The sequence below is a fragment of the Lissotriton helveticus genome, chromosome 9 (genome assembly GCF_964261635.1).
Source record: "Lissotriton helveticus chromosome 9, aLisHel1.1, whole genome shotgun sequence".
NCBI lineage: Eukaryota > Metazoa > Chordata > Amphibia > Caudata > Salamandridae > Lissotriton > Lissotriton helveticus.
The window spans coordinates 247,140,356-247,163,901 of NC_136070.1; the positions used below are offsets into that span (position 1 = coordinate 247,140,356).

The following is a 23,546-nucleotide window of genomic DNA, read 5'->3' on the forward strand; positions in this document are numbered from 1 at the left end:
TTGTCCTATGTTATTCCTTCTTCCAGCTCCGCCTGATCATGCTTGAGCCTATCCCAAGGATCTGACTTCAACACACCAACAAGATGCTCACATACTGACAATATGGTTAAAATACAGGAAAAGAAGACTTCACAGAGATAAACGTGGCCTAGCACAGCCTGCGCTGCTGCCAGAACCTGAATAACCCAAGGGAATGGCGGATCTTCTGGAAGTTCTAGAGACTCTTTGTACTTTATGGCAGTGCACCGATGACATGCTGATCACAAGCCAATTCTCCTCATCTATCTTGTGAGTCCTTTTCCTCACTTGTTCACCTTCCTGTAGCTCAGAATCAGCAATGCTGGGTGCACAATTTAATACTGCATGACCCGTTTCCCCTCCCCTTCCGTTTAGTTTTTGCTTGCCTGTTATACTGGCTCCTCTCCCCCTCCCCCTTTCTATTGCTGGAGTCATATGCATCACACTTGACAATTGTATAATTTTAGTATACATTTGCTGCTTGTATTCCGCATTGTTTTCATTGGAATTTGTGAATTCAATCAAATAATTTCAATACAATAAAAATACTTCATGACCTTGATCCAAGGTAGATGGCCGCAACACAGGAGCCTTTGCATAAATATGCTGTTACATCTAATGTGTTTACTCAGAACTGAACTTTATCCTTCTAATTTACTTCTGATTTTCCAGGATCCGCAAGAGGATAGCTGTATAATTATTCTCTTATGGCAATGCATCTTTTCCTGGTATTGAAGCAATGACATCCCAATCTAAGACTGCAGATAGATGAGAAGCCTCTCTCTATTGTTATCAATAATATCTAGAGGATTTGCACAATGTAGTGCAATCTTCAAAATCCTTGACCCACCTGCGTCTAAACCTCTTACTCAGGAGCAAGCTTACACCCACAGGATTCGATCACCTGTCAGCACAGGATTCTGCCATCAGCTCTCAGGTCTCCGAGCAGAACCTTTTGAGATCATCCAAATCTCTGATTTCATACCAACATGTCGACAAAGTACAGCTCTCTAATGTTTGAAATACTCGTCTGTTACATACATTCTAGTCAAAGAAACCCATGCCAGCCTTAAATGCACCAAAGCAGATCCACCCAAAGCAGACTCCTCCATCAAAGGGAAAGCTGATATCAATAATACATTAGCTACAATCTTGAAAAAAGTGATTTGAAGTTGATGATCTTGCCTAATTAACCAAACTCAATACAGACTTAATGCAATCAGAAATTGTGGCTAAACGATCTGTTATGAGACAACTAAACAACAAAACTGCTGAAGCGGAAGCTAGGATTAGTTCACTAGAAGACTCAAATACTAAAATGATAAAATACCTCTCCTCCAACATCACAAGGGCATTACACTTACAAAGAGAAATTGCTGATCTGGAAAAAGGAAACCAAAGAGGAAATCTTAGAACTTTCCGAATCTCTGAGGGAGTTAAGGATTCAACCGGTTAATGCATTACATTTCTGAAAAAAATTGATTGCTTAAGTCACTGATATCTAATTTCACGATACCTTGCTCCATCGCAAAAATTATTAAATAAAAGGAACCCAAGACCAAACAGCTGCCAGCCTCAGATTCTACCACATAGAACAAATCCTCTAATATATGAGGAAAAACAATCACAATCTGGAACTGTATAAAAATATTTATATCTTGGGTCTATTCAAAGTCAACAATGGACACAAACCTTGCACGTGGAATGCAAACCTTGCAGAAATTAAATGTGAGAAAACTAGGGTGAGCTAAGAGGTGGAATATAGAAAAGGCTAAGCAATAGTGGTTTTATATAAATAATGTTGGGTGTGGATTTAATCACTTCAAATTCATTTATCTGAACACAGCATGCTCCCAAAGGCATTACGGTGTTCTTAATACCAGGAGAGCAAAGATATCTGGCAAACAGTTCCTTCACTAAGTTCCTAGCCAGAGATACAGCTGATGGGCATATCAGTGCTCTTATTATACTTTGGGAGATAGAACCCCCAACCCATTCATAATACAATAAGCACTCTATGAAGGAGAAAGTGGCTTCTATGTGCACTGTGGCACAGATATCCTTTGTAAACTGGTCTCTACCCTAGGAAAGGAAGCTGTTAGCGGGGATCTCTCACAGACAACTAAGGACATTTCTGGCAATGAATTAGTCAGTTCCTCCAATTTCTGTTTTCCAGAACAGGAGATGGAAGTTGCGTGGGTGGCCCTAGAGACAGAGCTGGAGTCAATCTCACAGTTTGCCGTCCATCAGCACATTAAAGCATACTATGTTGTGCTGGTTCAGATGCAACGTGCAATCGATAGCCTCCACAAGGCATCATTGGAATTTGTATCTAGAAAAAATAACTGATCCAATAATTTTGCGTAAACTAAAGATTAGACTGCAATGTAGAACCAGTGAATGCCTTGTTCCATGCCCGCACTACATGTAAGCAGATGGATTAGTACCTAGTCCGATATATAGTAAAACAATAACACACTTGCTTCTGTTCTACAAGATTCTGGGTTGGTAGGCTGTTCCTGGTGCATCCTTTACCATACTGTATCACAGAATGAGCCAGGAGTATTCAGTCCATTCACCTACTAAAGTGGTCCCCTCCCTCACACAAATCATGTTGAAACGTTCCTGTGCTTAAGATAGGGGCCACATTCTTAGTATTCCCCCATCCACAACCTACAAAACTATTTGTAGCCCTAAACAATACCATCATTTGTATTCTGGGGTCTGAAGGCTAATGCGCGATTAGTTCTACAAGTGAGTAAGATGGACTCGGCTGGGTGTACAGGGAAGCAGTACACCTAGGTGTTATAAGAGCAGAAGCTTGACCTTATATATGCCTTTAAGTCTAATGTTTTTTAGATCATCATTGAGGTGAAGTTGTAGTTTAATTGGCAAATGCAAATGATTTAAAAAATAACGCAAATGATTAGAAAAATAATGCAAAGCTGGGTTATATTTTGTACTGTAAACTATTTGACATTTTAGTTTGATTCTATGATAGTTAGACTGAGTGCAGATTAGAGGGCTTTGTGGTATGTGGTTGTGCTGTTGGTATATTAAGAGAACCCCTGTTGGGATACAGGCCCTTCAATGTGATTTGTAAAATACTCCTATGGAGAAAAAAATGGAGGTAAGGGATTTATGATTAATCACAGATTTTCCTACCTATGATTACATTTGATATACATAATTTGCACAAGTCTGCTGTCATCCCTAGAAGGTGGAAATCTATACAATGACTATTTAATGGCATCAGTTTGATGAGGAGAAGGAGAAATAAAATATAAAAGAACTTTTATGAGGAAGTTTCCCTTGCTGTAGGAGTTAAGTAACTGATTGCCCAAGAGAGTCCAGAAGAAAACAATAATAATTTAAGAGTGCTAGTTAGACAGGTAGGAATTCTAATCTAGATTGTGACAATTAAAGTAAACAGCTATGTCCAAGAAATCAAGAGGTGGCATTATATCTGGGCAAACTGTACTTGTGGGAGATGTTGGATGCCCCACTTGATCTATGTGAGATACTCACTGCTCAATAAAGGATTGCGGCCTTCAGATCAGCTCCTCTAGTGCACTTCTTTGCCATGCAAGGAAAGGATCACATGTGCAAAATGAGTGCATGCCCCCATCACTTTCAACCTAAACTAGGATTCATTTCTAAGCAGAACACACATTTTTGGGCATAAGCCCACGGGAAGATCTAAAGCATATAAGGATTCATTACTTGATCAGGAAGAGTCATGGTTCAATACACATAACTAAAGAAATACACAATGCTATACCTCTAATGAGCTGCTAAAACAGATCCCAGGATTCCCTGGCAGAAAACACAAAACAAGCACTGACAACCAAGATTATTGTGAATTTCAGATTATTAATTTACCTAATTATGGTTTTTACTTCACCAACAGGGAAAATAAAAGACGTTAGCTCCAGTATATGGGACCGCCGGAGATCTGCCAGTTGTGCATGCTGGGTTCTTAAATCATTATTTCTTTTGTCCACCAGATCACCAAGTCTGCGATTGTGTCGCTGTATTTTTTCTTTCTTCTCTAGATGTCGCTGTGCTCTGCGATAAAGCTTTTGGTTGTCTTCTTTCATTTTAATAAGTTTCTCAGAATCTACAAACAGGATAAAATGTAGTGACAACTCTAGAAGTGGATGTTCACGTCATAAGCTTATGACCAACATGTAGAAACAGTGGGACATTTGGTCTATATAGCATGCTAGACATATCGGTTCATATCAATATAATACTTGGGCTCTCCATTTTTTAATGTTTGATTTACAAACAGACTGAGGCACTTCTCATCAAAGTAGGTTTTAACAAAGTTAGAAAAAGGTGCACGAGTCTGGAAGATCGGTCATCTTAACCTTCCCAGCAGGAGAAGATCCATAATAAAATTTACAATATACATGATCCAGCACAGAAGATGGTCAGTATAATTGCAAGACACTGTGTGAATCATGCAGACATTTCCGAATTAATTCAAACAAAACGACATAATGCAAAGACTCCAATGTTTTTCTTAAAATGTTTTACTTTATTCTTAATCTATAACCAACGAGTTTCGTCCCATCCGGGACTTCTTCAGGGCTACACAACACATACAATATATAATTTTTTTTTAAACATTGCAATGATATTGCACTTCAGAGACAGATCCAAAATGATTAGGTTAGTCAGGGAAAAGAAGAAAAAACAACCAAGCTTGTAAAACGTTGATTTTTTTTTTTTACTGACCTCAAGATCATCCATAATCCTTGCAAATCTTAAAATGAGCTCAAGAAAATGCTGCAGTGATAGAAATTGTTCTCTGGTTTCTGGCAAAGTATAGCTGAATGGCATGTATTTCAGGGGCTCACCTGCACTAACCCTCCATTGATCATAGAGCATTTTTTTGCTACATGCATTTAGAGACTCTCTTTGGAGAACAATGAGTTTCTAGTTAAATAGAGCTTTTTTTTGGTGGTCTGAAGTGAGAAAGAAGGAAAGTAGGGGGAGAAAGCAGAAGATAGGGACAAGAAAATGCAGCAGGGTGATCATCCACAGCATAGTTTCTATTGCCTTGGTAACAGAGGTTTGGTGCACACACAGTATTCTGGTTCATAACAGGATATAATATGACAAGGATCTAGAAAAAAAAATACTTGAATATTTGGTTGTTAGTTAAGTTCAGTTACTAAAGCAGAGTGCTTGTTTAGCAGCATAAACTTCTTAGTTGACAGAAACATGGGTTGAGGTGTGCGGGGAAAGTCAGTAGGAGCTGTAATGGGGGGCATGGATTGATGGCCTAAGATGACAGCCACAAAATGAAAGAGCTCCGTGCTAGCTTGTTGAAAATCCTTCATCATCCTTCCCCTAATATGCAGCATAACTAAAATAATGAAGTATACTCTATCCGACGTCCCAGGCATGTGAAATCTGGCAGCAGTTGACGGGGGCAGAGGAACGCACGTGAATAAAGTACCTGAGAGGGGTGCTGGAGGAGCGAGGTGTGACCATTATAAGAGGAGCAGCGCAGCCGGAGTCTGTGGAAGGCTCACCATTACTGTCATAATCCATTCAAGGTTAGGGGTTATGACAATAATGGTGAAAGAAAGTTCCTGCTCCACAAAACCAAGGCAACATCGACACATTTTTCAAGTTGATCATTCCGCCTGCAGGAGCTGGGGGTGAACTTTTGATGGGAGACAATGCTCCTACAGACGATACTCCAAGTAATGAAGGACACACAAGAATTTAGATGAAAAGATCGAAGGGGTCTGTGAGGAAGAATCTCTTCTATGTCGGGAACTGAGAAACTTGTCTGACCGTATGAAAGAAGCAGAGCAGAGAATCTCCTTCTTGAAGATGTGGAGACCAAGTCTCTAAAAGGAATGAATAGACTGCAAAGCAATCTTGAACCACAAATGGAAGACACAGAAATCAGGTCACGTAAGAACAAACTCAAGACTGGTGGGGCTGCCTGAGGGGCAGAGGGTGCAAGGCCATGGACTCCTTAACAAATTGGTTAAAATCTTGGATTCTTGACACTGAACACTAAACTGAATCCTGCTTTGTGCTTGTGCATGCGAATAGCGTACTGACCCCGCAGGGCACCCCCATTTCCCCATGACCAATGATCGTCAGACTGGAATGAACACTATTCTTCTGATGGCGTGCCAAAACCCAGATGTGCACTGTGCAGCATCATAACTCTAGATATTTCTAAATTATATGAACAAGATTCAAAGCAAATCCTTAACCGAGGTGAAAAAAATTATTAAGAGCAATGCAAATTAAATAAATACATGTTGCAGTACCCATTCAAGTGGAAGGTTATGTTTCAAGGAAAATCCTTTTACTTTCAGACTCCTCAATATTCATGGAAGCAGTGGACTACATAATGGCAAAGAATGAGATAGCAGCAAGCACTGGGCTACCGCAACTTGAGCGGCAAGTAAAAAGACAAATAGACGCTGCCAGGGCTCAAAGAAATGCACAAATGACATTGTCAAGGGATTCTCAGCCAAAGGATCCAACAAGGATGATGCTCAAACTTTGACATAACACCTAATCAATAGAGAAGCTACAGCCGGTGGGGAGGGGGTGGTGTTGTGTTCCAATGCTCATTGAGACTGGGAAGGTGTTTGTTCCCCTGTTGAGCTGAGCAGCAGAGATTAAGGGTGGCTGCAGGCAGGGACATTATATATTATATAACTTAGCTGTTGTAGAATGAGGAGAAGCTTCAGTCGCCCCTTCTGACCAAGTTTTAGTTAATTATAACGGCAACAGATGCTACACATTTAGAAGTGTAGGTGGGGAGCAGAGATTTGGTGTTGGGTTTAAGCTTTACATAATAGAGCGCAAGTAGTTTATTCCATATATAAGTACATCACTTCAATATTTTAGTTTACCATGTCGCACAGTAACATAGCTCTGCCTCATTAACTGATCTCCTGAAACGTAATTGGGCTTAATGAGAAGTTCAACAGGGGGGTGCTTCATTGGGAAAGATGAGCCTGGATGGTTGCAAGTGTATATGCCATCCTCCAACCCCTACCAAACTTAACTCCCCCATCGAGATGACTATGACCGATCTGACTAAAGTTATACTACAGCCCTGAGGGCAAAATGATTATGAGGGAGATTTTAACAACTTGATAATTGCCCAAGCTGATTTCAAATACACAGCCAACCCTCAGAGTGTAGCCTTTACATGACTGGGCCGATTAACTAGAACATAGGGATGTGTGAAGGGGCAGACACCAAGAAACCTATGAACAAACCTTTTATTCTTACTCACTCAAATCTTACTCCTGGCTAGAATACTTTTTATCCCAGCAGATTTATCGGGGGTTGAGAGTGCTAAATTCTGCCAAGAAACTCTCTCCAACCACTCAACAATAGAAATCACCTTTCAGCGTCTCCGAGGAGGGTCCCTCAGGCAGTGAAGGCTGGACCCAAGAATGTCGCAAGATGATAAGTTCCATGAATACATAGGGGTAAAGACTGATGTATACTGAAGCTGAACCCAATACCGTGGATATCGCACATTACCTTATGGGAAGCAATGAAGGCTGTCATCTGGCTAGAATTATTTTACATTTAGCTGGTAGACAAAAAGACAATTGAAATTGAAATCCTTCAGCAACAGGTAGCACGGTTTAGAAGATGCCAGGGTAACCCTAAAACAACACCCATATATAATGCCAAGACAGTTTTGGCAGTTATGCCTAAGGAAGAATGCACCAGTGTGCAGAAACCTTAGGCAACTAGGTTTACAATTTATTATCAATAAAAAGATAATTATATATAGGAGCGTGTATAACAAATATTTTATTATTAATTTAACATTCAATCATTTATAGAGCAAAAATATATTAACAGGAATAAACTCTTATAAAGCTATTATCTCTAAAGTCCAAAAAAACAAAAAGCTCAGATATACGACTTTCGGATCAACATTCTTTCTAAAACCACACACAGGCAGAGTACGGGACAATTTGTATAGCAGTGCAATATCATACACAGAATAATACTGAATTGTATAATAGGTTGATAATACAGTCAATATTTCATTATGTTTGATCAAATGTCTTAAGACAAATCTTCCTATGGCTTGTATTTAATTGTCTATGTGCGTGGCATATGCTAATATCACTCAAAAATACCTGCAAATACATGTCACAATGGAATACTGCCCTAAAGAAAACAAGACCGAAGAAATAGTAACTAAGAGCAGGGATAAATAACACTATTTGTACCCAATGACCAAAAACCAAAACCTTCACCAGAACTAGCTTGAAAAGATACACTAGCCGGCAAAAAGCCTTTAGCCATATTTAGTGCTACGGAACAGAATTAACACTAACAGATAAAGGCTAGAAAGATTAAAGTGACCTGCAGTTTGGCACATTTTTGTTTTGAAAGGAGTCTTGGATTGCAAAAACCAGAATAGCCTGCTATTAATTGTATGGCTAATTGGATCGCTGCGTTGGTAAATATATAACGCGCTCAGCAGACTTCTGTAATGATGCAGAGTAATGATGCAGAGTGTTACTGTCCTAAGGCATAAAAGGATAAACCGTCTATAAAACTTTCATCATAAAGAACCAGGAGTTTATGCAGAGTATAAGCAGGGTTATTCCAATATAAAATATCTACAGTTTCGGATAAATGCCGTATTGCATACAGAGGATTATCTGGTCCTTAGGATCATAGAAAAACGAGGTCAAGCTTAATGGAGGGCTAATGATAATGAATATGTGTGATCATTATTGGACGCAATAGGTCAATTAGCCTTTGTGTATAAGAATATATAAACAACTCGCCACATATGGCGCAAAGATGTATCGCTGCATCTTGGGGGCTCCCAGTGTGGGGAAAATGTACATGGATAACAAAAACAGACTGCAAATAAACCAAACAAATAACGGCATAAGAAATGGCACAGAGATGGCCACAACAAAGCGTGATGGGCGGGGGGCGGGGGGGAAACTTACCAACACACATTCACATATTTAGGTGGCCCTCTGCAGAGTTCCTTCCATCTGGCTGAGATGCGGGGGATTAAGCAGATGTGTCAGCAGGACAGAGCTGCATGATATTGTCAGTCAGACTTAGCTGTGAGTAGGCCAGCCGATGAATCGGCAGTGCAGCTTCTGCCATAAAAGGGAGGCCAAGGGCATGACTTGACTTAAAGGAAGACGGAGGCTGGAACGAGATTCAAGCATTCGCCAGAGGCATAACTAAGATGGACCAATTTCACCGCCATGTTGGAATAGAAACTCAACAGAGCAGACTTGTAAGGCTTAAAGGGAGTGCCATGATGGCTACCTATACATATAGGATCCTGACAAAGGGCTAAACATCTAAAATATATGCAACAAGACAAATAATCTCCCACAACCTATAGAAAAGGAAAAATGGAATAAGGATATTGATCTGAAACATGTCAAAAGATACAAAATAAAACAACATGAAAATCAGGACATATACCAGGTCAGATTCACACAGTATTGAAACCAATAGCATTCTCTCATGGGATCTCATTGATAAGGCCATGCACATGAGTGTCTAGTGAAGGATGCACAAAACTGGGGACTGAGGTGGGAAGCGGTATAGAGGTCTGTGTCTCCATATATGGGGACGACGTCCTGTTATTCATCCGGAGACCCGAGTTTTCAATTCCAAGGCTGATGCACATCCGGCGAGTTATCTAGCCTCTTAGTGAATTGGAACACGACTGCTGTTAACGCGCTAATTGGGAACCCTCCAGACCAGGCTTTAGTTAATCCTGCTACCCATTACTACCAAGTCCTTTCAAATATCTGGGTATAAGGCTATCCCAGGACCAAAAGACTAGCTGGGATCTAAATTTCCTAACTCTAACCTAGAAACGTTAAGACCACAAGCCAAGATGGAGCACACTACCATTAAATATGCTGCAGAGAAGCACCTTGCTTAAAATGGGGACATTGACACAGATGATACAAGTATCGCAATACTACCTGTTTCGGATCACGCCCGCATGGTTCTTAAAGCTACAGGCTGCAGATAATTATATGAGGGGGCCAGGAGCTTCATAGAGAGTCACGCAGAAGAAATGTACCCAAGCATGTGGGAATTGGGCCAGTGGACTTGCACTATTACTGGACAGCTCAGATGTGCCTGATAAACAACTGGCTATTTGCGAAAAGTGATGATCTGGCACTATGACTAGAAGTAGCAACGTTGTACCTGCCGGCGCCATGGTCTTGGTTGTACGGAGGTAGTTCTTCAGTAGTGACGCTGATAACAGTCGAATGTTGGCCTATGGCGCTGAAATCGATAAGGTAGTTTAAAAAGCTTACAAAGGAAACTTAGTGGTATGGGACTTGGCTTGAAGAAGTTATGTACCTGCTATGATTCAAGAATTAGGACAGGCTGTAAATTGCAAGGTTGGGGATGCAAGTGGGCTTTAGACCATATGCTATTCTTTCAACAGCTGACTGAACATTTTGACCTCCAAACATCCCAATTTTATTTTCAATCTGCAGCTTTGGCCCCATTTAGGACTTCCCTCAAGCCGATTCCAGAACATAACCACCTGGAACCCAAGTTGACCATGGAAGAACGTATCCTAACTCTAGTTATTAATGTACCGGAATCAATGGTACAATTAAAAGGCAAATGTGCATTGTATTTGGTTGAGATCGGAGAGGATGATTGAGTGGAGGCAAAGAAGACCACCCGGCAGCAGGTAATCCAGCTCGGCTGCAAATTAATCAATTTAAGTATTTCTTTCTGACGTGTGCTATACAACTTAAAGACTGCCTTAGATGTGAATTTGCCAGTGGCTCTCCCTGCTGCATCTTATTATCCAAAGATATTGGGCGAAGGGTTTTGATACTCTAATAGAAGTGGTGGGAATGCAAATTGCTTTAAAATGGTAATTTACTTGTAAAAGTTGGAATAATGCTGAGTATACAGAATTTAGGAAAACATAAGTAGCTGTAATTTGAGTACTAAAGGCCGAGAGGGACAGTGTGATGCAGTAGCAAATACATGGGATCTGTAGGTAACTTCAACAGGAGCTCTTAATTGGACGGACTTCAAATTAGAGACTGGAATCCACAAATTGGCATTAGTTATAAAAAGGCAAAGGATGTGAAAATATTATGACAAAAAATACGTATTTTATTAGAGAACAGTAATGTTTTGCTAAAAGGCAATCGCCCATTCAACAACAGAGTTCAGTGGAAAGTTATGCAGAGGGAGAGGTGGAAATGGATGCGAAAGTTGTACACAACATTTAGATGCTAGCTCCGCTACAGTTACAGTTCCTATCTGGATCAATGTGCTAATTAAACAAGTTGTGGGAAGGAATATTGCAAAAAAAACAACAACAAAAAAAGGCTTCACTGCAAAATTTGAATATTAAATTTACTCTATTCTTTACAGATGATTTCCCCAAATCAATTTACTAACTGCACCAAAATAACCAAGGACAATAAAATGGGATAATTTCATAAGGGGGTACTTGAGACCACGCGTCGATACTTGAAGCACGTTGTTACTATTTTCATTTTAAGAAAATATACTTCTATTAAACAAGAAACCACTTCAAACGTAAGGCGAGGGTATCGATTTATACTGAAAAAATAGACGGCCCAGTCATGGAATAATGACAAACACTAGAAAAGGAGGCCCTGGAACAAGAAAATACTAAAATTGAGAATTTAGGAGATACGTTTTAATAGAAAAAAGATGATGAGCCCTGGGCTCTACATTTAGTCTTAAAAGAAGAGGCTAACAAGTTTAATTTCATTTAATTTATTACCTGATTGAAGCCTTGGAATGGCTCTTTCTAGATTAAGGTTCCTTAAAAAGAAAATGGCTTATTTTAAACCAGTCACTTGCTAAACATCAAAACCTAAGCCTTGCAGAGGAACCAGGCGCAGTCATAGTCGACAAGCTAATTACCCATAAATTGAAATTTGAGGATGTACAGATCTAGTATACCACTCTAATGCCTAAAAATCACCTTCTTAATATCTTGGATAAAATATGAAAATCTTCAGCTCTCTTTCGCCATAAATTCCATTTGTACGGGCTCCTGAAAACTGTCTCTGCACTTTGCTGACAAAATTGAAAAACAATCTCAAGGACTTGTTAAATCGGTTGTACTCATTTTAAATGTTGATTTTATTATAGTTAGTGGATACTTGAATGTGAATATCACTCATTATTATTCTTGAGAAAGACCCCCAGTATGACAGGTCATTAAAATTATGCTTTGTGGTTGGTTTTTTTTTTCTTTCTTTTCTTTATTAAAAATGTCTTTATTTTTGTCTTTAAACAGAAAGTTACGGCAATACATAATTCAAAAATTAAGCAGAAGATTAACATAAGATAATACACAATACAAGAATACAAAAATGAAAAAAGAAACAGCCAAAAAGAACAAGGAGCGGGTATTGAACATAAATGATAATCAAAAACCGGAGATTCATCCTAACCAATCCATGACAGGAGCCCATATTCTGCGACCCAGTTCCTGTCTTCTGAGGCCTCGCGGCGGGATGCCTGGCTTTCACCTTGCGGATACCCTGCCGGGGCTTATCTCACAGGGGAATACCAGGACGGGTTCCCTAAGCAAGCGCTTAGAAACCGCTTGGTGATTTGCGCTATATAAATTCCTGTACATTTACATTTACATCTATACACAGCAGACTCCATGTTGTACGTTGCCAAAAGTCGGGCCCTCCAGTTACAAAAGGTGGGAGAATCTGGACTGATCCAATGTAAAGTTATGCATGCCCTAAAGATAGACATAGCAATAAACAGGAAGCCTTGCTCTGGTTTACTATGAGAAGGAACTTTTTGTGACCCTAAGATCACTAATTGTGGTTGGGTTTGCAATGAAAATTAAGTGTGTTTTGTTTTGCAATAGAGAACTAATTACCCAGGTTTTAACACTCACTGAACCTTACTTGTACAATTAACAGAACCAGAAAGAAAATACTCATTTACTGTGGTCCCTATGCTTACCAGGTAAACGTACAAGACCTTTCACATTCGACTTCCTATGTAACAGATGCCTTGTTTTCAGCAGGAGTTACAACTCCGGAGAGAAAATAGGGTTGAGACAAGTTAGTGTGTAGGTTCAGTTTTGTGTTGGGATTTGGGTCCATATGTGTGTTATAATCATGATAAACAATCATTGGCAAAATCAAATAGGTCTCACATTTATGACAGGAGTGTTGAGGTATTTACTTTGTTAATGTCTGCAACTTATTTAAAAAAAGGTAGGCAAATATAAGAAAGACATTTCTAAACACTGGGGGAAAAGCACGTTTCATGATATCTCAGAACTGAACATTGAATTTAATGTTTTCAATCGTTATAAATGGTATGATTTATTTTTCAAATACTGTTCACAAAAAAAACTCTGAAAGGAAATTAAAAATAATGAGGAAGTTACATATTGTAAAGAGAATAACCTTGCCAAAACCAAATTTAGTGTGCACAAGTTTTAGGCTTTTGGTTCTCTGCTGTAGCCCAGGGAGCAGATTTATGGGCTTTCATGAGGCGTGATTCTGATTACACCTACCTTAGATGCCAGCTGAATGATTTCAGCAGATGGCTATTCCCATAAAAGCTTATGTTTTATTCAATATGTGGATTGCAGCAGATAAAACAAGAACAATCCTCCAAGTGCTAGTCAGCCATACCAGAGGAATAACATCCAGTCTGCTGTGGTTTCAGACAAGCTGAGAGGATTGGTAGGCACCACAGAGCAGGTGACAGATATTTGATAGGGGAGAAACAGTACATGAGGGAGAGGGCTAGAAAAGACACACACTTCTCATGGAGTGCTAAATAAAAAGGAAAAAAGTAGTTTCCTAAACGTGAGCAGTGGACGACAAGTCAGTCAATCAAAAGCTATGCTCCAGGGGAGGGACAAACGCAAGAAGAGGAAGGCAAGCCATCAAGTAAAAACCAAGCACATGAGAGAGAAAATAAAGCCAACGAATGGGCAAGTAGTAAACAACTGTAACTTCACAACAGCTCTTTCACAACCGGACAGCTGCGCTGCCTGATAGTGGAGACCTAAAAACAGAGACAGTGCTAGGTTAGGGTGATGCCTAAGTTCAGGATTCAGGTTGTTAGGTTTCAAGCTGCTTCAATTACATTTTATTGTTTATAGAAATAAAATAATCTAATTGTACAGGAGGGTGTGGATCAATTAACTGTCAATGCTGTAAATTTGGAAAAATCATCTTTAATGGAATGCTATATATCTTAAGAAACAATAGTGCTGAAATGATCTGCAACTGTATGGTGTCAGTTTAACCCCAGCAGAATTCAATATCCAATGTTAATATCCATTGTTCTGAACCTGACTGATGGTCCTAAAAACATAGGACAATACCTAGACTACTGCACATGAAGGCCCCTCCAAGGCACAATAGTGGATTCCTCGTTATGTTGATTTGTACAAAACACTAATCACTCAAAAGAGTATCCAGGCGCTCGTTGCAGGCCTACTTCCCACTGGTCTTAGTTGTCAAAATGAGGAATCCTACACATGGCGTAGCTTTAAAATCACACACTCAAGCTCTGAGGAACAGCAAAGGGAGTATAACTTGCTGTGATCGCAGCACTAAAGGTACACCTTCAACTCCTATACTGCCTAAAAGGCAACTCGGGGTCATGTCCTGGTTTCTACTTAACCCTTTTGCATTGGCTTATCTCAAGATAAGGGCAAATTGGAGTGGGATTGATAGGGGTAGAGTGGGTTAGATTCAAGAGGAATGGTGTAGATTTGAGTGGAATGTGGTAAATTTGACTGAAGAGGAATGGGTTAGAGTGGAATGGAGTGTGGTAGATTGGGGTAGGATGGAGTAGAGTGGAGTAGATTGGAATTGAGTGGGGTAGACTGGACTGGGGTAGATTGGGGTGGGGTATATTGGGTGGATTAGAGTAAGGTAGATTGGAATGGGGTGGATTAGTGTGGGGTAAAGTGGAGTGGGGTGGATTGGGGTAGATTGGAGTCGGGTAGACTGGGTCACAGTGGGGAAAATTAGGGTGGGGTACTCTGGAGCGGGCTGGTTTGATTGAAGGGGAAAATTGGGGTGGGTTAGATTACAGTGAAGTGGGCAGATTGGATGAAGAGACTGAGTGGAGTAGATAGAGTTGTGTAGTTTGGGGTAGATTGCAGCGGGGTGGGGTAGATTGGGGTACATTGGAGTGGAGTGGGACAGACTGGAATGGGCTAGAGTGGAGAGGGATAAGTGGTGTGGAGGGGAGTTGCGTGGCGTGTTGAATCATGGAATGTGTGACGTAGAATGGAGTGGCATGTCGTATAGTGTCTCAGAATGGAGTGGAAGGGCATAGAGTGGAGGGGAGTATGCATGGTGTGGTGGTGCTCTGCCATTATGCTCGGTACAAAAGGGGGTGGTGATGGACGGAGCATCTGCACCAATCAAACACTCACACCCAGTCAAAAGATCTGGGTTTGATCCATCACTGTTCTTTAGCCACTCTGCCACCCCAGTTCAGACATGGCTATATGCAAATCAGTCTGACCCTGTGCCTCATGGGAACAGTCCAGCCCGAACTGCCAAGCCATGCCTTCCCTGGACCGGAAACAAGCTTCCGAGGACCGGTTTCTGGCATTCCAGCAGTCTTCAGCCCGGCTTGCTTGAATCCAGTGGCAAAGTGAACAAGGGACTCACGTCTGAGCATACCCTGCCACACTTATGGCGGCCAAAGCGGTACAAAAGGGGGTGGTGATGAACGGAGCATCTGAACCAATCAAACACTCACACCCAGTCAAAAGATCTGGGTTTGATCCATCACCGTTCTTTAGCCCACTCTGCCACCCCCAGTTCAGACATGGTTATATGCAAATCAGTCTGACCCTGTGCCTCATTGGAACAGTCCAGCCCGAACTGCCAAGCCATGCTTCCCTGGACCGGAAACAATCTTCTGAGGACCGGTTTCTGGCATTCCAGCAGTCTTCAGCCCGGCTTGCTTGAATCCAGTGGCAAAGTGAGCAAGGGACTCACGTCTGAGCATACCCTGCCACACTTATGGCGGCCAAAGCGGTACAAAAGGGGGTGGTGATGGACGGAGCATCTGAACCAATCAAACAGTCACACCCAGTCAAAAGATCTGTACTGGGGTGAATGTATGCCATTGTTCTACATTCTGTCCATCAACTGTTGTTTTTACATTTGTCACCCCGAGTGGGATGGGTATGCTCAGACGTGAGTCCCATGCTCTCCACACCACTGAAGTCAAGCTATCCTGGCTGAAGACGGTTGATAGCCAGAAACCGGTCCTAGGATGCTTGATTTCGGTCCAGGAAAGACATGACTTGGCAGTTCGGGCTGGACTATTCCCATGAGGCACAGGGTCAAGGCTGATTTGCATATGGCCATGCCTGAACTGGGGTGGTGTGGAGTGCAAAAAAACGATGGATTTAGGCCCAGATCTCTGTACTGGGGTGAATGTAGGACATTGTTCTACATTCTGTCCATCAACTGTTGTTTTTGCATCTGCCATTATGCTCAACACATTTTGAATTGAAATGACCATTAAATGTGCACCAAAATACCGTTTTACTGCACGCAAAAGATAATGTGTGCAAATGTCATCACCAACTGTATTCATTTTTTTATTGTATTCAAATATTTGTTTCCACCACACTACAGAATAACAAAACAAAGCATTTGCAATGCAGTATGTCTCACATTTGTTAAAGTTAAAGCTGTTGGCGTTGAAAATAATGTTTTTAAGTTTTGTTTTTTTATTTGCAGTTGAGGTATTATATTTGCATAGCACTATTGCCAATGGTATAAAAGAGAAAAGTAAAAATCATGATCATTTTCAACGCCAACAGCTCTAACTTTAACAAATGTGCGACCTGTTGCATTGTAAATCCAATCGGTATTGCATTTGTTGAAGTTATTGGCATACATGCCAATGGTTTTTACCTAGCCATGTTGCAGGGTGCAGAACTATATGTGGCCACAAGAGGTCCCATGGGACCTCTTGTGGCCACATATAGTACTATTTTTTTGGCCACATATAGTAATGCATCCGGCAAAGTTGGAGTTATTGGCATTATATTTGTCAATGTTTTTTACCTAGCCATGTTGCAGGGTGCAGTACCATATGTAGCCAAAAGGGGTCCCATGGGACCTCTTATCACATATGGTACTGCACCCTGCAGAAGATATGGTAACTTCACCCTACCCATAATACATTCAAATACCTATGTCCATACACAATTAGTAGCTTTGAAATGTGACAAAAGAAGTGTTATATTAATTCCGCATTAGGTTGCACTCTGTGGAGGGGAATTGATAGAAGGTCTCACATAAATGTGAGATGTGCTAGTGGTTAAAGTGACCACCGCCAGCCTTGTCTATGACCAAGTTTGTGTCCTGCCTGAAGCCCTTTAAGAAAATAGTGCGCTGAGGCTGTACATAAAACCTAGGTTGTAACAACACAGGGGCTGTCATCATGGGAGGTTACAAAAAGAGACAAGGCGGTACTAAGGGGGAACTAATAAGCCTATTGACTAATAAAAAGCCACAATTTACAAAAGACAGGAGTCAATTATAAAGGAATGGGGGAAAGTGGGCAGAGCTTTATGCTCATATCCTGAATATAGCATGTCTCGAAGAGGGAGCGCAAGCAGTGCCTAGACGAAATCTAAGAATGTGCCTCATTTGTACTTTTTCGGATATATTCAGATCGGGGTAGACTAGAGTGGAGTGGGATGAGGTAGACCGGGGAAGATTGGAATGGGGTAGACTGGAGTGGGGTAGATTGGGTTAGAGTGGGGTAGATTGAGGCAGTGTGGTGGGGTAGATTGGAGTGAAGATTTGGGTAGAATGTAGAGGTGTGGGGTTCGGCAGATAGGGGTATAGTGGAGTGAAGTGGGAAAGATTGGATAGGAGTGGGGTAGAGTTGAGTAGGATAAGTGGTGTGGAGGAAAGTAGAGTGGTGTGTTGTGGAGTGAGAAGCATAAATTGGAGTGGCATGTGGTAGAGTGGAGTGGCGTGTTGTAGAGTGGAGTGGAATGTTTTAGAAAAATGCTGTGTGGCATAGAGTGGAAAGGCATAGAGTGGCGAAGTGTGGAGTATGCATGGTTTTGGCAGCGCTCTGCCATTACATATAACACATTTTCAATTTAAATGACCATTGAAGTTGCACCAAAATACGGTTTTAATACACACAAAAGAATGTGTACAAATGTCATGCCTACATGTATTGCTGTATTTTCACTGTATTCAAATATTACCACCACACTTTAGAATTACAAATGCCATGCACTTCATTTACACCAATTCTGATATTTTCTGAAACATCAGCAAAGTTCATAAAAAAAAAAAAGAATAAAGGATTGGCAAAGACAATAGATCTTGGCAATGTCTTTACAACAGAGTGTAGCACCCGGCAGTTATGTATCACAAAAGCAGCACATTGCATGGTCCCCTTGCTAAGCTGCAATGCAACACTGCTTGACCTTAGCCGAGGCCCCGGTAATGGAAAGGAAAGTAGGACTCAACTTGCAGTTTGAAAAGGACATGTGCGACTTCAGGCAGCTTGCATGTGACTGTCTCATTTTCACATGTTAACAAAACAGATATTTACATATGTCAGCACAACAAAGCGAAATCAAAAACAGAACAACCTTTCCAAAATACAGAAGGAATATATAGTCTGATTCACTATTTTTAAAAAAATGTATTTTTATTGGTATTTCAGAAACAACAACGTTAACAACAGCTTGGTCAAAGAGGCATTTCTGTGACACTTGTGTTACACAAATAATTGGCATTTTCGTATACACATATTACACTCACAGCATATCATGATAGAAAAGATGTTACTTGAAATGTGGGCCAGGGCGAGTTCCAGCTTATACAGTTAGCTAACCCATCCCAGTGCGGGGGAGGAAATACCCGACCGGCCATCCTACTATTTATAGGTAATGCATTTAGGCATTATATACCAGACTATAACCACAGGCAGTCAACCATTAAACTGCCTTTTATTATGATCCTGCATATCTGGCCTGTTCCAGGAACTACTCCCTAAAGTCGTTCAGTGAGTGAACCCAGTCAAGGAATGGGGCCCAAATGTCCTTCGGTCTAGCCGCAGATGGCATCAGTTCCCAGAAGGTTGTCAGTTGTGTATGGCTGAATGTAACTTCCTGTACCCTGGTCGCCGCCCTGCGCTTAGCCAGCAGCAGTAATATGGCATGTAGCTTGCGCTTTGCTGCCTCCATGTCTCACATAGCCTGGTAGGCCGATAAGCGGCTCCGGCTCAGAAGAGGCACCTATTATTATGTCCTGTATTTTGCTAAAGATATCTGACCAGTAGGCTACCAGAGCTGGGTAGTTCCATGCCAGGTGTATGAAGGTAGCTGGTGTGTAGCCTCATCGCCAACATCGGTCATCCTCTTATTCCCAGAAGATATAACTGAACTGGAGTTCTGTAAAAGCGGTGAATGTATTTAAAATGAATGTATTTAAAATGAAGAATTAGTCTCAATTTGTAGTTGGGGGACAGCGCAGTGAGCTGATTGCAGCAGAATGCCCACTGAACCTCCGTGATCTGATTAGTTAGCTCCCAGTTCCAACTCTGGACGGACTTCGGCCTTAGTACGGGGGCAGTATTTTGCATATTACTGTACAGGCGGGTTATGAGCCTGCGAGGGGAAGAAGTCTACATTACGTTTTCGAGCACCGATAGGGTGGGCGGGGGTGCCAGAAATGTAGCATGTAAGTGCCTGCATGTCGCCTGAAGTTTGGAATATAAAAATAGTTCATAGAAACTTCCAGCTCCCCCCTCCGGTGTTGTCGGCAGGGATATGAAGACGTCCCCGAAATATAGATCTGCAAATGTGCGGAGCCCTAGAGACTCTGCTACCAATCGACTTGCTCACTCATCCATCGTGGGGATCATGGGGTTGTGAGCTAGAGGAACAGAAGTAGCATACAGTATTTGCAACTGGGCTCTATCACGCAGCCGGTCCCACGGCCAGCGCAGGGTTTCGACTGTGTCAATCCACTCGCGTAGTCACTTGTATGATTGGTAGAGTGCCACTGGTAGAGGAACGGGGGCTGCTGCTGAAATGGGATGTGGTGCACCGAATGATGCAAGAATTGGGCCTGGGCGCAGTAAGCGCATAATGAAATGCAGGGGCTCCCATCACACCCTGGGTCAGCGGCAGAGTCAAAAGTTCCCTTGATATCCTCACTTGCTTTCCCACCCACACCAAGGAAAATAATAGAGTGCAGATAGTTTTAAAGAACGCCTGGGTTATGGGAACTGGGATATTTACAATTAAGTATAGGAATTTGGGTAAAACCACCATCTTGGCTATCGCAATCCTCCCTGCCAGGGAGAGCAGCAGCCTGGTCCAGGTAGCCACTATCCCTCCAGGTAGCCACTATCCCTCCAGCCACGCGACCGCCCGCCCAAAATTCATGTTCCAAATTTCCTCTTCATCCCGGTTTAGCCAGATACCCAAATATTTCACTGGGCCATCTGCTCACTTGAGGGGGTACTCTACAGGGAATGAGGGGGCACTCTACAGGGAATGAGGGGGCACTCTACAGGGAATGAGGTTGTACTGTCTGTGAATGGGAAGATTGTGGACTTGGCCCAATGTATAGATACGCCCGAAAGCCCCCGGAATTTGATCAGTTCCCAGAGATTGGGAGTGGTGTTCACACAAGGTTCGAAATATACAGGGTAATGTCGACCGCGTAGAGAAGACCAGCAGTCCTCTTGTGCTAAATTCCCAACCCTTTGGCGGCATGATGCCGTCTAAACCTCGCTGCCGGCAGCTCCATCACAATAGCAAACAGGAGATTCACTGCTTACCATACATTTACATGCACAGTATATTTGCCATAAGTCTATTAAATTAAATTCATATACACAAGCCTCCTTTATTTTAGCTTTCGGAATGTTAGCTTTACTTTGTACAAAGTCACAGTTCCTGGGAAAATCTTTAAAAGCTGCCAGGTGCGTCCATGTATCTTTCTGAAAATACCAAGAATCAGCACTAATCAAATATGATTGCCAAGATTCACATATGTCATTATCCCTGGCTTATGGCAATGTTAGCGTGGAAATATGCAATCGTAGGTTTCTGCCGTAGGGATCTTTTAGGCAACCCGCAGACTAGTTTTTGATCTGAACTAAAGCATGACGTAGATCAGGTGGTGAGGGACAGTACACAATGCAGGCAGCACAACGGGTGGTGTGCGCCTATTTCGAGCGAAGTGGACAACTTGGTGGCTGCTCTGCTGCTGATGCGTAGAAGTGAGAACCCTAATTCTTGAATGCAGGAAGAGAAACCGCAAAATATTCCTTAGTATCAGAGTGAAGGGCTGGTGTCTGGTATTAAGAGACCATATCTAATTTTGACGAGATATGAACAAAAATTATTAGCTTGTTTACAAACAGAGCTTGGAGCGAGTAAAAACATGAAAGCTTGTGTGAAGAGCTCATAAACAAATACAAAGTAGTTCCAAAAACAGTTGCTAAAATTGGAGGAGTGGATGGATAGTAGTAATTGGTTTATGCTCTCAGGGGGGGGGGGGGGTTAGGAGGAGTTGGGGGGAGGGTTTAACACAGGAAGAGGCATTACGCACACATGCCATGGACAAATGGGAAGAAAGAATATGGGAGCAATGATGGAACCAGCAATGGGAAGCCTATAGGCGGGCTGACATCCAAAAGGTATATACAACACCTCTTCAAAAAAGAGCTCAGACCTAAAAAGCTTCCTTCACCCTCTCTTTGAAAATGGATACTCAGCAGGATTGTCAAATTAATTCTCTCACTTTGAAGTCAGAGAAAGAAAATAAAACACCAAGCTTCTTCGGAAGAGAGAGCTTGACATTTGACGTCTGTCTTGTCTGTCTTTGAATGCACAGCAAATGTGACCAGATAAGAAGAAGATTTAAAGGCCTGTTTACAGAAAGCTAGTTCATGAAGAATACATTAAACACGTTTTGGGCAACAGGAGGGATGAACAAAAGCTGGACAGTCCAAAGCAAATAAAGCCAGCAAATATAAAGCCAGATAATGTGAGTTACAAACCACAAAGCCAATGGTAAACAACAGGTGGAATGCATTCCTAGTCCTAGGTCAGCCTCCTGAATGTTTTCAAGATGTCTTTAGCAAACCAGACAGCTGTGCTGTCCGATAGGCTTCAATGTAAAAATGGTTTGGAATCTTGGAAAAATGGGGTCACAATAAGTGATATAATCTACCCCCTCAAATAGTTACCAGCTAGCTGAAGCCGCCACCTCCACAGAAGGAACTGGGTGCAATTTAAGCAAATGTAAAACCTTCAGTAACATGTATCTACCACCACAAAGCCAAGGTAACAGTCAAGAAAATCGATCCACAAAAGAAAGGCAAGGCGGTGTCTGCACACTCCACATCAAGAGGCTAACAAAAGAGACAGCCCAGCTTAAGAAGTTGTTTATGATCAGCAGATTAAACTGGTTAATTTAAAATTCTTAATTGTGAAATCGAAATAACACATTACAAGCAATCAACACATAATCTACAAAAACGGAGTGGTGTTTAATGACAATGTCAGTGTGTAGAAATAAATATAAGATGAATTTATGCGGACTTAGGATTTACATGAAGGCTCCTGGTAGTACTGGTAGCACGTTAAGCACACCTCAAACCCACACTCAAATTAAATTGTAGTTTTAGACATACTGATTCAAAAACATTGGACATCTGGATGAAACAGGTTATCAGGAAACACTACTCCTTTTAGGCAGGAACAATTCTGTTAAAGGAGGTCTAGATCTAATGTATTGGATAAACTGTAGCCTAAATATTTAATTTAGTAATTGCTGCACTAAGTTGATATCTACATTGTTTCATTTTCAAGCATTCCGGTTTGGCAAAAGCGTCATGCCTTTTGATTTGTACGTTTTTCTATGGAGGTCATAGCCTTCAAATTATACAGAGTTCCAAACAAGTAATGTGTTCAGCATGAAGGTTTCATTCCTTACCTGTTGTTATTGCTTCACTTCCGTTACATATTGTTTCCTTTAACTGCTCAATCCTCATCTGGCAAGACATGATCTTCCATTTCTGAAAAAGAATGAGTTGAAATTATACTGACATTATCCATTGCCATGGGAGGACAGCACACTTTACAAAACTAACATAAGAAAACTATAAGCCGCTATAAAAGTCTTTTTAAGTCTGTACAGTTATATTAATGTCCCTGAATATCCCCAATGTGTCTAGATGTATGGAATAGAGACCCTACCTAAACTTTGTTAGCATTTTTTAATTACACGAAAAGTCTTTAGTAAAGAATTGCGTATCTGGACTTTTCTACGGAACTTAGCCCTCTTGCATGCTGACCGTTCAGTAAACATGGTCACATAATCACCAAACATGGTCACCAAATACCCATAGTTAGCCTATATTATGAGTACTGGCTTAAAATGAACGCATACCATTGGCCCAATTTAATAACTTCATCT

General features: G+C 41.3%; 1 protein-coding gene across 1 annotated transcript in view; it reads right to left on the reverse strand.

Annotated features, from left to right (window-relative positions):
- Positions 1 to 23,546, reverse strand: part of ATG14 (autophagy related 14) — a 213,050-nt gene that overhangs the window by 97,647 nt on the left and 91,857 nt on the right. The window contains exons 4-5 of the mRNA XM_078659860.1: positions 23,064 to 23,145; positions 3,901 to 4,138 (exon numbers count right to left, since the gene is read on the reverse strand). Coding sequence (XP_078515986.1) covers positions 3,901 to 4,138; positions 23,064 to 23,145 — 320 coding nt within the window. The remainder of the gene's footprint in view (positions 1 to 3,900; positions 4,139 to 23,063; positions 23,146 to 23,546) is intronic.